The following is a 14,828-nucleotide window of genomic DNA, read 5'->3' as shown; positions in this document are numbered from 1 at the left end:
AGAAGTTTACTCTTTCACAGTCCAGTAGGCTAGAAGTCCAAATTCAGGGCGTCAGCTCCAGGGGAGGCTTTCTCTCTCTATTGGGTCTGGGGGAAGGTCCTTGTTATCGATCTTCCCCTGGTCTAGGAGCTTCTCAGCAGGGAACCTGGGTACAAAGGACGCGCTCTGCTCCCAATACTTCTTTCTTGGTGGAATGCGGTCCCTCCCCTCTCCGCTCGCTTCTCTCTTTTATATCTCAAAAGAGATTGACTCAAAATACAACCTAATCCTGTTGATTACGGCCTGCCTCATTAACATAACTGCCTCTAATCCTGCCTCGTTAACATCATAGAGTTTAGGATTTACAACGTATAGGATAATCACATCAGATCACAAAATAGTAGACAACCACACAATACTGGGAATCATGGCCTAGCCAAGTTGACACACATTTTGGGGGGACACAGTTCAATCCATGACAGTTGCCATCAAGTGGGCTCAGACTCATGGTGACCCCATGTACAACAGAACAAAACACTGCCTGGTCCTGCAGCATCTTCACAATTGTTGGTATGTTTGAGGTCACTGTTGAGGCCACTGTGTATTTTGAGTGCCTTCCCACCCAGGGGGCTCATCTGCCAACTCTATTTATCAGACAATGTTCTGTTTTTATCCATAGGGTTTTCATTGGCTGACCTTCAGAAGTAGACTGCCAGGTCTTTCTTCCTAGTTGGTTTTAGTCTGGAAGCTTCACTGAAACCTGTCCACCATGGGTGACTCTGCTGGTATTTGAAACACTGGTGGCCTAGCTTCCAGCATCACAGCAACATGCAAGCCCCCACAGTGCGACAAACCGACAGACAGACAGTGGTCCGTCAGCATAAGGAGCACACAAGGGTGAAGTGATAAAAAGGCCCATGAGCATCTCAGTGTAGGCCAAGGAGGTCTGCCAAACTGTCTTGTGACGTATTAACATACCTTCTGAGACTACTTAACTGGAGTGTCAGAAGCTGGCAGCATCTTTGAATTGGCTCCCCTTCCCAAGGAGAGAGGTTCATTATGGTAAAACCCATTGCAGTCGAGTTAATTCCAACTCATAGTGACCCTATAGGATAGAGCAGAACTGCCCCATAGGGTTTCCAAGGCTGTGATCTTTACAGAAGCAGACTGCCACATTGTCACCCATGGAGTGGCTAACGGGTTCAAACTGCCAATGTTTTGGTTAGCAGCCGAGCACTTAACCACTGCGCCACCAGGGCTCCTTCTATGATGGTTGTTGTTGTTAGGTGCTGTCAAGTCACTTCCGACTCACAGCGACCTGATGTACCACAGAATGAAACATTGCCCGGTCCTGCACCATCCTCACAATCGTTGTTATGCTTGAGCCCATTGTTGCAGCCACTGTGTCAATCCATCCCGTTGAGGGTCTTCCTCTTTTTCACCGACCCTCTACTTTACCAAGCATGATGTCCTTCTCCAGGGACTAATCCCTCCTGATAACATGTCCAAAGTATGTGAGATGACGTCTCACCATCCTTGCTTCTAAGGAGCATTCTGGCTGTACTTCTTCCAAGACAGATTTGTTTGTTCTTCTGGCAGTCCACGTTATATTCAACATTCTTCGCCAACACTATAATTCAAAGGCATCAATCTATTACAGTAGGAAGAGTCAGATGGAAGCCCCTGTCCTCAATAATAGAAACAGTAATAATGATGAATCTGGTGATTTTTCCCTGGGAGAAATATAAGATGGCACCACTGTTAAAGATGCAGGTTGTTGATGCCAAACACGTGGTGACTTAACTAGCCTGCTGAGGCCCACCACGTGCCCACTTAACTAGCCTGCTGAGGGCCACCACGTGCCCACTTAACTAGCCTGCTGAGGGCCACCACGTGCTAACTAGCCTGTTGATTCTCACCATGTGCTCGTTAACTAGTCTGTTGATTCCTATCACCTGCTCCTTAACTAGCCTGTTGACCAGTGAAGAGGCTCTTACAGTTTTCCAGGTGACCGATGAGGAGTGTGGGATCAGCTCAAGTGATGGGAACGGAAAGGAAAGCCCAGATGCAAGAATATACGGGAGAAAAGCGATCAGCATTCGCTGACTGGTTCCATGAGGGGATGAGAGAGCGACTTTGGTCTAAAAGATCCTCAGATTTACCATCTGGGATCGATGTGTATGCCAGTGTCTGAACTGGGTTAGAGAGTTAATGTGTTGGATATAAAACCAACCAAAACCCAAACAAACTTGACCTTCTCGTCTGTGCAGGTTTCGGTGTGTGAATTTATGATTTCCATTCAGCTTTCTGAAATATTGAAATGGGTCATGGACTCTGAGTTCTGTTGAAAACTCCAAGTCGGCAACCACTGGGACTGCATAAGGAGTCGGCACCAGGGTCCAGGATGACCGATATCCCCCTAGGATTCAGCACAGTTGTTCTGAGAGGGTGTTTAATCCAGAGTGAGACGTTTTGAGCACATTCTTTACAAGGACCGCCAAGGCACCATGCTCTGGTGTTGCGTGCGTTGGTCTTTCTCCCTCTAGTGGCGGGTTGTAACAACTGCAAACACACAGCTAGACCCCGCTCTATGCCAGACACTGCAGGGGAGTTCTGGGAAGGAAAAGAAATGTACTTCTATTATCAGTTGGCCACACTCAATGAGGCCACCTCATCTGCTTGAAGGAACTGAGGCCCTGTTGGCAATTTCTTACGGCCACATGAGTCGTGTTAGCAGAACCTGAGGCCCCTCAGTCTGGTTCAAACCCTCGGGTATTCATTCATCCGCAAACGTTTAGTTATGCCAGAAATCGAGAGAAGAAAAGGGTTCCTGCCCGCCGAGGTGTTCCAGGCTAGTGCGGAGACAGGCGTGCTCAAAGACCATTTCAATCCAGGGAGCTCCCTGCTACGGTACAAGGCTGGGTGAGGAAAAACGGGGGTCAGAGAAGGTGTCGTGGGGATCACGCCTGAGCTGACATGAAAAAGACTACAGATTGTGTCTGCTGGACTGGACCCTGCTCATTTTAAGAAATACTTGTGCTACTGAATTGTAAAAATTGTTAAAATAGCAAAAAACAAACAACAAAAAATCCCACCTGTGACCAAAGTTTCACTCAAAGCTGGCTGCAGTTCTTAGCACCAAGGAGCTGGGTTGAAGATGACTAAATGTCAAATGTTACTTTACGCACTTTACAGGCGGGACCAGTCCCGGGAGAAGGACATCATGCTGGTAACGTAGAGGGTCAGTGAAAAAGAGGAAGACCTTCGACGAGATGGCTTGACACAGTGGCTGCAACAACGGGCCCAAACACAGCAACAATTGTGAGGAAGGCCCAGGACCGGGCAGGGTTTCGTTCCGTTGCACCCAGGGTCGCTGTGATTTGGAAATGACTTGATGGCACCTGACAACCACATACACATCTACAAGTCCTGGTGGCACCACGGTGAAGCACTCAGCTGCTAACTGAAAGGTCGGCGGTTTGAACCCACCTGCTGCTCATCGGGAGAAAGATGTGGCAGTCTGCTTCCGTGAAGATGACAGCCTTGGAAACCCTATGAAGCGGTTGGACTCTGTCCCATAGGGTCGCTATGAGTCAGAATCGACCTGACAGCACCCAACAACGGCAAAAGAATGAAACCGAGTGAGTCCTTGACAAATGCTGGAGCCCCTGAGGCCCCACTATGTACCTGCTGGCACAGATGACCTGGTGTAAATATATTAGGTCCGGATGAGAGCCATTGCTGCTTCATTGTCTGCACGGTGAACATGGTATTATACCTCCCTTACCCACAAATGCACGTGCACTGATTAAAGGATGCCGTTGCTGCTTGCTGTCGGCTTGGCCCCTAACTCGTGGTAGCCCCATGCACAACGGGATCAGACTGTTGTGGTCCATAAGGTTTTCACTGGCTGATGTTTTGGAAGTAGATCACCAGGCCTTTCTTCCTAGTCCATCTTAGTCTGGAAGCTCAGCTGAAACCTGCTCAGCATTATAGCAACACAAAAGCCTCCACTGACAGATGGGTGGTGGCTGCGCGTGAGGTGCCCTGGCCGGGAACAGAACCCAGGTCTCCCCTGTGGAGGGTGAGGATTCTACCACCAAGCCACCACCGCCCTGAGCAAAGGACAGCGTTCTGATGTTCTCTGGTCACTTTACTGTCTGAGGGTAAAAAGATGTGCTACTAACAACAGCGAGAGCAGAGACCCACGCAGGTAAATGTGAGGCTGGGAAGATGCCGGCGCTCCCTGTGGCATCTGGGAGAGCCTGCAGGCCCCATGGAGAGTGCAGCTTCTCTCCACCCCGTGAGGCCCCTCACGCAAATGGTGCCATTCCCATTTGTTTCCGTGCACCCTGCCCACAGCTGGGAGGGTGGGGGTTGTGCTGTTTTCAGACTCCAAGTGCCTGCTTCTGGGAGTGACAAGAAAAAGCGGTGGGTGGAAACAGAAGAGAGGGTAAGTAGGTGGTAGAGAAATCACAGTCTTCAGTCCCTTATCCAGAACACGTGGGGCTCAGGTTATTTTGGATTTTAGAAAGGTGATATGGTGTAAATCCTGGTCACTAGGTAAGCCTTGGAGACCTGGTGGAGCAGTGGTTTAAGCGTTTGGCTGCTAACCAAAAGGTTGGCAATTCGAATCCACTAGCCACCTCTTGGAAACCCTACGGGGCAGTTCTCCTCTGACCTATGGGGTCATGAGTCAGAATCAACTCGACAGCAATGAGTTTGGTTTTTTTGACTTATGTAAGCCTCAGCGCAGTCCAGGGCTGCACTTCATAATCTGCCATGTCTACAGTAAAACACGAGTATTCGTACAAGCTAGGATTCAAATCAAAGACCATCAACTGCTTCAACACAGTCAGGTCAAGCTATGCTGCCCATAATGAGTTTGCAGTTTTCTGAGCTTCAGGAAGTCTGGAAACGTGGGTGCGTTTGTGATCACGCCTCGCAAAGATAACAGAAGGATATCTTTCAGGAAGAAAGGTACTGGGCCCAGCACTGCACGGGGCCTCATCAAGACAGAGACGAGGGCTGGACAGTGTGCTTTGCGATGGTGTTACCTTAGGACATTTTACCCTGCCTTTTAGGAGGAATTTTGAGAAGCTGACTTTACCACCCATCCGTCAGTGTGTGGCGACTTGCGTGTTGCTGTGATGCTGGAAGCTATGCCACCAGAAATGCAAATACAAGCAGGGTCGCCCATGGTGGACAGGTTTCAGTAGAGCTTCCGGACTAAGACAGTCTAGGAAGAAAGGATGGGAGATCTACTTCCAAAACTCAGCCAACGAAAACCTTATGGATCACAACAGAATACTGTCTGATATAGTGCTGGAAGATGAGCTCCCCAGGTTGGAAGGCCCTCAAAATACACAGTGGCCTCAACAATGGACTCAAACGCATCAACAATCCTGAAGATGGTGTAGGACTGGGAACCATTTTGTTCTGTTGTACTTGGGGTCACCACGACTCAGAGCCGACTCAAGGGCAGCTGACTACATGGCTAAGTGGAGTCTCCACAAGGCCGTCCAATGTCTACTTCAGCCCCTGCCTCAGGATGCAGGTTTGTGTTGGCGTCTTTTTTTTGGATTTCCCTCTTCTTTTGGAAGCGTCATCAGATTTCCCCTTGGGAGCTACTTTTCCACCATCCTGTGTGGCCCTGTGAGGTGGCAACCCCACGTCCTGCCTTCTGGGCCAATGGCCTGTCTTTGTGAATCTGAAACTTGACCTGGGGAGGCCCAGGCGGGGGAGGGGAGACTGGGATGGAGTCATGCAGGGCTGAGACTCTGCGGGAGTCTTCCTTGCTTTCCATCCTCAATCCCGCATGCTCATGAGCTGCCCAGTGCCCTTCCGTGGAGTGAGCTCACTGTCCCCATAGCTTTCTTCCTCTCTGCCACGGAACAGGGTTTTCAGCTGGGCACACGGGTGCGGTAATACACCTGTTCCTCACTTACTGACTACCTTGTTATCCCACATTTTGCATCTACGACAACAGCAGAAAAGCTACTGTCTGTTTTGTGCATTAATGATGTACATCTGGCAGTAACCCTCTTGTGACCAGTGGGACACTGAGCACCCACCTACATTTTCCACCTCTCAGGTCCAGAGGGACATATGTGTCCCATAAAATATTTAGTGATCTGATGTGGTCATCCTCCATTTTTTGATGTAATGACTTGGTCTTTGGAACCTACCCATGTTGACATGTGAGGAGTGGGTGTACAGACATTTCATGCCCCGTCAGGGATGAGCTGTTCAGTGGGCTGCCACGAGCCCTACTGAGGGAGCCCGAGGGAGCCGTTCTCGAAGACGGCTGGAGCGTACCTTCTCCTCTCTCCATCCTGTGTCCGGGGGTTCCTGGAAGGGAGATGCTGCCTTCTGGGCCATGAGGATGAGGTCTCACCCAGGACGAAGTGGGTCAGGAGCTGGAAGCAGTCTGGGATCCTGAGGGCTCGGAGGAGCGGTGAAGCCACACAGCCTGGACGGTCACCTCCTGATCTGATTACATGAGGGACCTACATACTTACGTGTCCTAAAGCTACTGTTATGTTGGGCTTTCTGCAACTCAGAGACCAAACCGGTGCTAACTGATATGTGTGTGTGGTGTGTGTGTGGTACATATGTGTGGTGTGTGTGTGGTGTGTATGTGTATGTGGTGTGTGTATGCATGTGTGGTACGTATGTGCGTGGTGTGTATGTCTGTGTGGTGTGTACGTGTGTGTGGTGTACGTGTGTGTGGTGTGTGTGTAGTGTGTATGGTATGTGTGTGTGGTGTGTATGTGTGTGGTTGGTATGTGTGTGTGGTACTTATGTGTGTCATATCTATGCGTGTGATGCGTACGTGTGGTGTGTGTTTGGTGAGTGTGTGTGGTAAGTGTATTTGTGGCATGTGTACGTATGTGCTGTGTGTTGCGTGTGTTGTATATGTCTGTGTGGTGTGTGTGTGTATCTCTTATTTGCTGACACACACTGGCCAGGAATTTACCAAATGGAAGGGAAAAATTAGGTTGGAGAGCAAAGACCAAGGGTGTAGATTTGTTTTATTTCTGTAGAAAGAGTGGACGTGTGTGCCCAGGCCAGGTGGCAGCGTACAGGGGGCCCCTGAGGACTGTCCCGGCAGCCCGCCCTGTGGCCGCATTCCGCTATCGACACCACGGCCCGCTGTCTCCTGCCAGCGCCCTGTGCTGTGATCACACGGCTGGGCTTTGTGCGAGGGGGCGCACGCACACACACACGCACGCACACACGCACGCACACACACACACACAGACGGGTTCTCGGCGGGCAGCACTGGGGTCGCCCCCTCACGAGGAAGTTGCGTCATAGCCCCAGGGGCTGCGGCAGCCCTGAAACAAAGCCCAGGACAGAGGACTAAAGCTCATCTGCAGACTTGCTGATAACAAGCTAGAAAGTCCAAAGGTTACTGTTATGCTAGAAAATTATCACACTTCATAAAACTCAGATTTATTCAAAAAACCCTATTGAGAAAGTCCGGAAAGCGTAATAAATATCTGTACAGCGCCGCCCAGCACAAACACACCACAGCGCGGACATGACGCTCGTCTGTAAACGCAAATGCCAAGCTCGTAAACAAAGTGCTGGGTCACAGTGTCCAGGGAGAACGGCTCGCTGGCCACCAGTGACCACGGGCCCGCAGTCCGCCGTTCCCCGCTGGCGGGAATTCCAGGTGGTCCCTGACCGCTGGGGAGTCATCTTCCGGCCTTCCTCGTCCCTCCGGGACTACACCGTCCTTTTCCACTCCAGAACTGTCCGGTCTCTTTGAAAGGCAGAGGGCAACAAAGCCGTGCGGGAAAGGCCATGGAGTGCAAATCGAATTTCATCACGCGTTTCAGGGAACCGGCAAAGCCAGCAGCCAAAACCCCAGTGTGCGGCTTGAAAAATAACACCATGTGAGGAACTCCACCGGTTAACGTTAAGTACCAGCATCATGTAAAAAGTCAAACGGCTTCCACATGTCACCACACACAGTTTAAAACCACACACAAATCTCACCCAAGGACAAGTGGAAGGAATCCTCACCCTTTGCCGACGGTTTGATGTTGTAGGCTGAATGTGGCAAAGCCCCACGCTGCTGGGGTGAATCAGGCGTTCCCCGAAAACAGCAGGGCGGTCGGGGGGCGGGGGGCGGTGAAACCCTAGCTTGGTGGCAGCTAGGGGGTGCCGGGCAGGGGCGGGGCTCGGCTCGCTCGTGACCAAGTCTGTGGTGTTTACGACCCAGTGGGGATCAGATGATCCGTGCGTCTAGGGGGAGCTATGTGACCTTCTGTGCATTATATCGTTTGTGCAAATCACTTGTGTTGAGTGTGGAGGTGTGCCGGGTATGAAATGGACTTCCGTTTACAGAGTCAGCTGCTGATCAAACACTTCCACTTGCTGTTTCACTGAATGTGTTTACGAGTTTACAATATTATAGCCTCACGTCTTTAGGCTGAATTTCGTGGAAGGATTTCAAGTATCACTTTGTTCTGAAGAAGGTGTGGGGAACGGAGATATTTTACAGACGTTCAAGCAGAGCTGGTTTGGCAGAGAAGCAGCCAGTGTTTCCTGGTGCACGTGGAAACGTGTGCAAAGGACAGAGTTTGGTGCGAGCCACGTCTTAGGGACCCCTCCAGAGTTCTCGCCCTTCAGAAGGTAAAAGGCTGAATAGTCTGCAAAACTAAACGGCCGTGAGTGGTGCCATCTAAGCGCACACACAGAACGCACGAGGCCGACGCCCTCAGAGGGGCGTTCTCTTTGATTTCTTGGCCCCCTTGCTTCACCAGAACTTACTCTTTGAAACAAGCTCACGTGCACACAGATCCTTTGCAGATTTCTAGGACAGAACCTTTGACATAAGAACTGTCTGGTTGGTCATAGGTTTCTACCGAGAAACGAAGTAATTCAGGGCTGAACAGAACCATGGCGGGTAGGGTCACCTTAACCTTGGGAAAAGCATGTCCTCCTGAAAAAATCCGAGCATGCCTAGTGGGCTCTGTGGGACCTGTGTGTGGGAACCTACACCCCTCCTTGAATCTCTGTGGGTCTCTGAAAGCCCCACCGAAAAAGGAAGGGTTCTTAACCAGGGTTATAGTTTAAGGTCAGGAAACAATGAGGCCAAGCTAAGCGGTTATTTTTCAGAGTTAGATACTAGAGTGAATGGAAATGGAGGAAGAAAAAAAATAAAAAAACCTGATCGTCATTGAGCTGATTCTGACTCACGGCGATCCCATGTGTGTCAGAGTAGAACTGTGCTTCACAGTTTTCATTGGCTTATTGGTGGAAGTGGATCGCCAGGCCTTTCTTCCAAGGCACCTCTGGGTGGCACCTCCAACCTTCCGGTTAGCAGCTGAGTGAGCTAACCCTTTGCACCGCCCCGGGGCTCCACTGGATAATTAATGAATAGGTTTGTATTTTAAGGTCAAGAAACAGACCAAGCTAAGCAGGCTTTTTTTTTTTTTTTTGAGTTGGTTCTATAGTGAACTGGGACGGAGGGGCAGAGACACCATGAAAACCTGGCCCTAATGTAGCAGGCGCCTCTCTGACTCTCCTGCAGGGCAGAAGGAGCTACTTCTTAGGGCTGGGAAGACGCGTCAGCCAGAACAACAGGCAAAGAACACCCTCCTCTGTCAGCCTGGTCAGGTGGGTTCTCCGGCTGGGCCCACGCTGGGTGGGGTGCCCACACGGGTCCCAAGGAGGTTCAAGAACACAGCGCCTGCTCTTCTGTGGCTGAGCCCTCGGGGCTGGGCTTTCCCTGGGGGCGCTTACTGCACGACTTCATTTAACAAGGCGACCACAGCAGGGCGCACCAGCGTCCCCCGGTATGCACACCACGCCAAAGAGCACAGTAAGTAGCACTTAATGACCGAAATCGCAAAAGTCAATTTAAAGACAGGGCTGCGCCACAGAAACACCAAGCGCAGCACGCACACAGCTTCTGCAAAGCGCATGAGTGCTGGCAACGAGGCGTCTCCACGCCCCGCCCCAGCCCGGCTGCTCCTCTGGGGTGGGGGCTCGCCGTGCCCTCCTCTCCCCCCAGACTGGGCACAGACTCAGCCACGGCACCCACAGGAGGCAGCAAGCTCGGCAAACGCAACACTCGGTTTCCTGCAGATCAGAACACGCGAGCAGTCACGCCTGAGCCCTGCTCTGGGCAAGGCTGACAAAGGGTCTTCCCAAGCCCAGAGCTCTCAGGCCTTCAGTGACCTCGGGGTGACTCCAAGTGGGGGACGGCTGCCCCTGGAGAGAAACGAGCAAATGGGGGAGGCAGGCTGTCCTGGCTCCTTCCTGGGGTCCCTCTCTTGACTCCTGTGAAATGCAGACACCAAGGCAAAGGTCAGAAAGCCTGGTCTTGGGGGGCTCTTCCTTGGACTGGATTTGAGGCAGCGGGAAGGGGGATGCACGGCCCCTCGGTAAAAACAACTTTGGATTGTTCTGGAATGGAACTGGGCATCTCCTTCTAGACGGCGGGGTGCCAACCCCACCACTCAGCCTGCGGGGAGTACTAGCACAGTCGCATCCAGCCCCTCCCAGGGAAGGTTCTGGAACAAACTGGGTGCCCTGTTCCTATACGGACACTGGCCTTTCCGTACTCACCAGGACGCCAGTGTTGGAAGCTGACCAGATTACTGGCTGAACAACTGGAAAGGATCCCTCCGCATAAACGGGGGCATCCTGTGAAAGGACCTGGATTGTGGCAGCACCCTAAGGGTGTGAGTGTGTGACCCTACATGCGAGAGTTCATTGGTTCTGCTGGGATGACGGGGGGTGGTCGGCCCAGCGGGGCCCTGGGGCCCCGGGTCGGAGCTCCCCAGGCGGACAGGGGAAGGTGGACAGCGAAGGCGGCTCTGCCTCCCTGCGGACGTGGTGGCACCCTGTCCCCAGTCTGTGCCCAGAGGACGCCCTGTGGGAGGGCCGGCTACAACCGTGTGGACGTCAGTCTCTTCATGCCGCGGCGCTGCGCCAGGCTGGACGAGAGCACTGGCTCCAGTCTGGGTGCCTGAGGTGTCCTGTTCAGCGCGAAGTAGGTGGCAGCCATGGCCCCCTGTGGAGCAAGGAGAGGGCGTGAGCTCTGGGCGCAGCGCCTCAGTGTGTGGCCAGGGAGCTGCCCCCACCGGCCTCATGTCCCCTTGGGAGAGCGGGGAGCCTCCCTCCAGGAGAGCCCGCGTATGATCGCAGTGATGTGCAGTGCACTGGGGGGACAGCGGGGACCCTCCCTCCAGCCCGCGTATGCACACCGAGAGGTGCAGCACGCTGGGGGCAGAGGCCGGCACACAGAGGCCCTCCGAGAGTAATGCGAGTGCATTGTCATTATCATGACCACCCACCATTACACGTTCACTTCTCGCTTCATTGTGCTGTAAGTTGTGGATCCGTGTTTTAAACCGACACAGACCTCAGGAGATCAAACGACATGGTCCCCTGTGCTGTGACGGCCGGGCCAGGCCTGCCCTTGGGGGTTGACTGGGCCCACAGAGCACTCTCGGCACCATCCTGACTGTCGCCACTTTTGAGCAGTTTGGACTGACCTGGATAACTGACTGGGTTTATCCTAGAGTAGCTCTAACTCTTTGGGAAGGATCTAGAAGTGACCACTCCTAGCTGCATAACTGGGGGTAATCCAAGCTCTGGATGGCCAGGGACAGTTCTGCCCAGAATACAGGGTTTCCCGAGAGATGACTGCCAATTTGAAAGTCAGTCACTTGTGATATGAGAGTTTTAACACAGTTTGTGTCCTTTACCTGAGGATTGGGCCGGTGGTCACGGGCTCCCACATCCTATCGGGATGAAGTTACAGGTGCCTCAAATAATAGTCACTGTCTGACCTTTACAGAAGAATTGTGCAGACCTCTGGTCTAGATCCGGGGGCTTCAGAACTTTGAGGGGCACAGGCCTGGCGTATCCAGGGTATTGCCCCGGCGCTGGGCACGTGGTGCCACCGAGCAAGTTCTGTTAACCCCGTACGGCCCTATGTCCTTCCTCAAGCATGGTGATGTGTTGATTAAAAGATTAACAAACTTGACGTGTATTTCTGAGCCGATACTATGGTCAAGTTATCTACAACAGGGGTGTCATCCGTTTGGATGGGGGCGCAATTTTAGTGTGTGCTGCAGGCACCATTTTCTGCAGATCTGCTGCTGGCTGGACCGGGTTAACAGAGGCTGTCCAGTGACGCCACGTGCCCAGGGCCGGCGCAGCACCTGCCCCACCTGCCGGACCCTAGTTACGCCTCTGCCAGCCTCCGCCCTTCCTCTCTCCTCTCTCTCTCTCACACACACAATGTAGCTACCAAGGAAGGTTAACAGAAGCTGTTACTCAGATGTGAGTTTTGTGTGGAAACGTGTGTGATAAACAGATAAACATTTGGGCCCCTTTCTGGCTGCCCTCCCGCATGGTGTCACCTCTGTGGACTAACTGAGAGGCGGCACCATCACCACTCCCGCCATCTGATTCTCACGGTTGCGGTCGGCACCTTCACTAGGTGGACGTCTTGTCGGCTGAGCTGGCTTTGGGACAAGTATTCTCTGTTCACAATCCACGGGTGCTTCAGCACCTGAACAGCCGTCAGGCGCTGGTGGGGGTCCACGTGGAGCATCTTGGATACGACGTCCTGTTGGGGGAGTTGGGAGAGGAGAGAAAGGAGTGCTGGGTCAGGGACTCCCGGGCGGAACTCTCCTCCCACAGGGCAAAACCGGACCGCCGTGCTGAACTGAGGCTTTGCATTTTGGGGCCAACGGGCTTTAAGTGTTAACTATCACCCACTTAGCGTCTCATCTCAGTCTTTCTTATATTTTATGAAAGAGTTTCTGTCTAAAGACAAATCAAAGTGCAAGTGCCGAATGATACGTGTCGATTACTTAGACATTATTTTGGTAAAGATGATATTCTTCGCAAGTTTATGGCCTCTAGGTATAATGAATATCCGCAGATACAAACCAATTCATGATGATGTATGTAGTTACATTTTTATAATGACAATTCACAAAAATTTACTGCTAACCACAAAATCCATAATCTGTAGTCAATACATACAGAGCCGGAATTTGCTGGGATTGCCTTGTTTTCTCGGGGCTTGTCAGGGTGCAATCTTAAAACGTTTCTATCGCTCATTTTAGTGGAAAATATTGGCATTTTCCCTCTCTGACAGGCTTCCCCTTTACAGGGTTCTAGCTTTTACTGGTTTTACTGTACCCATAAACTCATGTTCAATAAAGGTAATTTTCTTCACTGTAAAATAATATCAATAAAAATTCCTAAAATTCATTTACATACAGAGCTCTACTTTAGCGATTTATGTTTGTATGGTTCTTCACGAAAATGTCTTGACACCCTTATATCTTCTCTTATGAAGATACATCTTCATAACCATCTGAGGTAGACAGCAAATATTCTCTCCCCCATATTACAGATGAAGAAGTTGGAGTCTATAGTGAGTAATTACGTGCCCAAGGAAGACCTAAGACGAGAATCCACGTTCTTCCCACTGACCTACTCTAGCTCCTTCAGCGTCCTCACTCCACTCAGGAACAAAAGAAGATGAATTCAGTCTATGCACGACGTGAGGGTGAACTACTCGATGGGATTTCTGAACACAGAAATGCTGTCTACTACAATATCACTTTTCTATAGAGAAACCCTATGCCTTTTACTATCTGATAACATTAATTTTGTTAACTTCTTGAAAACAAATTATCTCCTAGAAGTATTACCGTTCCCATGTTCAGGTGTAGAAATGAAAGCAAGAACCTTCTTGACCTCCTCAAGACCTCGCAGTCAATCACATTAAGGAAAGAAATACATTTTTATACAGTAAATGCAGGATGCTGATAAAGTAGAAGTACTCATCAGTAGGCGCTGCCTAGTTTTGGGGGGTTGGGGTTTGGCTTTGTGGTGAGCGCAGGAGGGAAGAGGCACAGGCGAAGTGAGGGAGGGGAATGTGTGGATGTGGCAGGGATGAGGGGGAAGGGACAGGAGGAAGTCGGTGCATGAACTGGGAGCCACTGACCCCTCTGCCCACCACAGTGACCTTGATAATACACCCTTACACTGGACCTTCCTCTTCTCTGATAGCTTCTCCCCGCTCCTCCACTCCTGCTTCCTGGGATCACCCCCACTAGACCACCAGCACCCAGGTCCTTGTCTCAGGCTCTGCTTTGGGAACCCAAACTCAGACAGTTCCCATCCTCGTTTTGAGACAGAAGTGTGTGGAAGGAAGTGCTTGGCGTGCCTGCCATAATCCTCCTCATCTCCTCTGCTATCACCTCCACCGTCACCTCCGCCATAACCTCTCTTCTGCCTTCAACTCTGCCATCACCTCTGCCCTCAACCCCGCCATCACCTCTCCTCTGCCTTCAACTTTGCCATCACCTCTGCCTTCAGCCCCGCCATCGCCTCTCCTCTGCCTTCAGCCCCGCCATTGCCTCTCCTCTGCTTTCAGCCCCGCCATCGCCTCTGCTCTGCCTTCAACTCCACTATCACCTTTGCCATCACCTCTGCCTTCAACTCCGCCATCACCTCTCCTCTGCCTTCAACCCCGCCATCGCCTCACCTCTGCCTTCACCTCTGCCGTCACCTCTCCTCTGCCTTAAACTCTGCCATCACCTCTGCCTTCAACTCCACTATCACCTTTGCCGTCACCTCTGCCTTCAACTCCGCCATCACCTCTCCTCTGCCTTCAACCCCGCCATCACCTCACCTTTGCCTTCAACCCTGCCATCACCTCACTTCTGCCTTCAACCCCGCCATCGCCTCTCCTCTGCCTTCAACCCTGCCATCACCTCTGCCTTCAACTCCACCATCACCTTTGCCATCACCTCTGCCTTCAACCCCGCCATCACCTCACCTCTGCCTTCAACCCC

General features: G+C 51.7%; 1 protein-coding gene across 1 annotated transcript in view; it reads right to left on the bottom strand.

Moving 5' to 3' along the window:
- Positions 1-9,442: 9,442 nt before the first annotated feature.
- RPS6KA2 (ribosomal protein S6 kinase A2) overlaps positions 9,443-14,828 on the bottom strand; it is a 232,142-nt gene continuing 226,756 nt past the window's right edge. Inside the window, exons 20-21 of the mRNA XM_004368781.2 lie at positions 12,443-12,580; positions 9,443-11,014 (exon numbers count right to left, since the gene is read on the bottom strand). Of these exons, the coding sequence (XP_004368838.1) occupies positions 10,889-11,014; positions 12,443-12,580 (264 nt within the window). The 3' untranslated portion in view covers positions 9,443-10,888. The remainder of the gene's footprint in view (positions 11,015-12,442; positions 12,581-14,828) is intronic.

This window comes from Trichechus manatus, unplaced genomic scaffold (assembly GCF_000243295.1).
Source record: "Trichechus manatus latirostris isolate Lorelei unplaced genomic scaffold, TriManLat1.0 scaffold00002, whole genome shotgun sequence".
NCBI lineage: Eukaryota > Metazoa > Chordata > Mammalia > Sirenia > Trichechidae > Trichechus > Trichechus manatus.
Note: the sequence above shows the minus strand (reverse complement) of the source record. Positions and strands in the feature narration are given on the sequence as shown.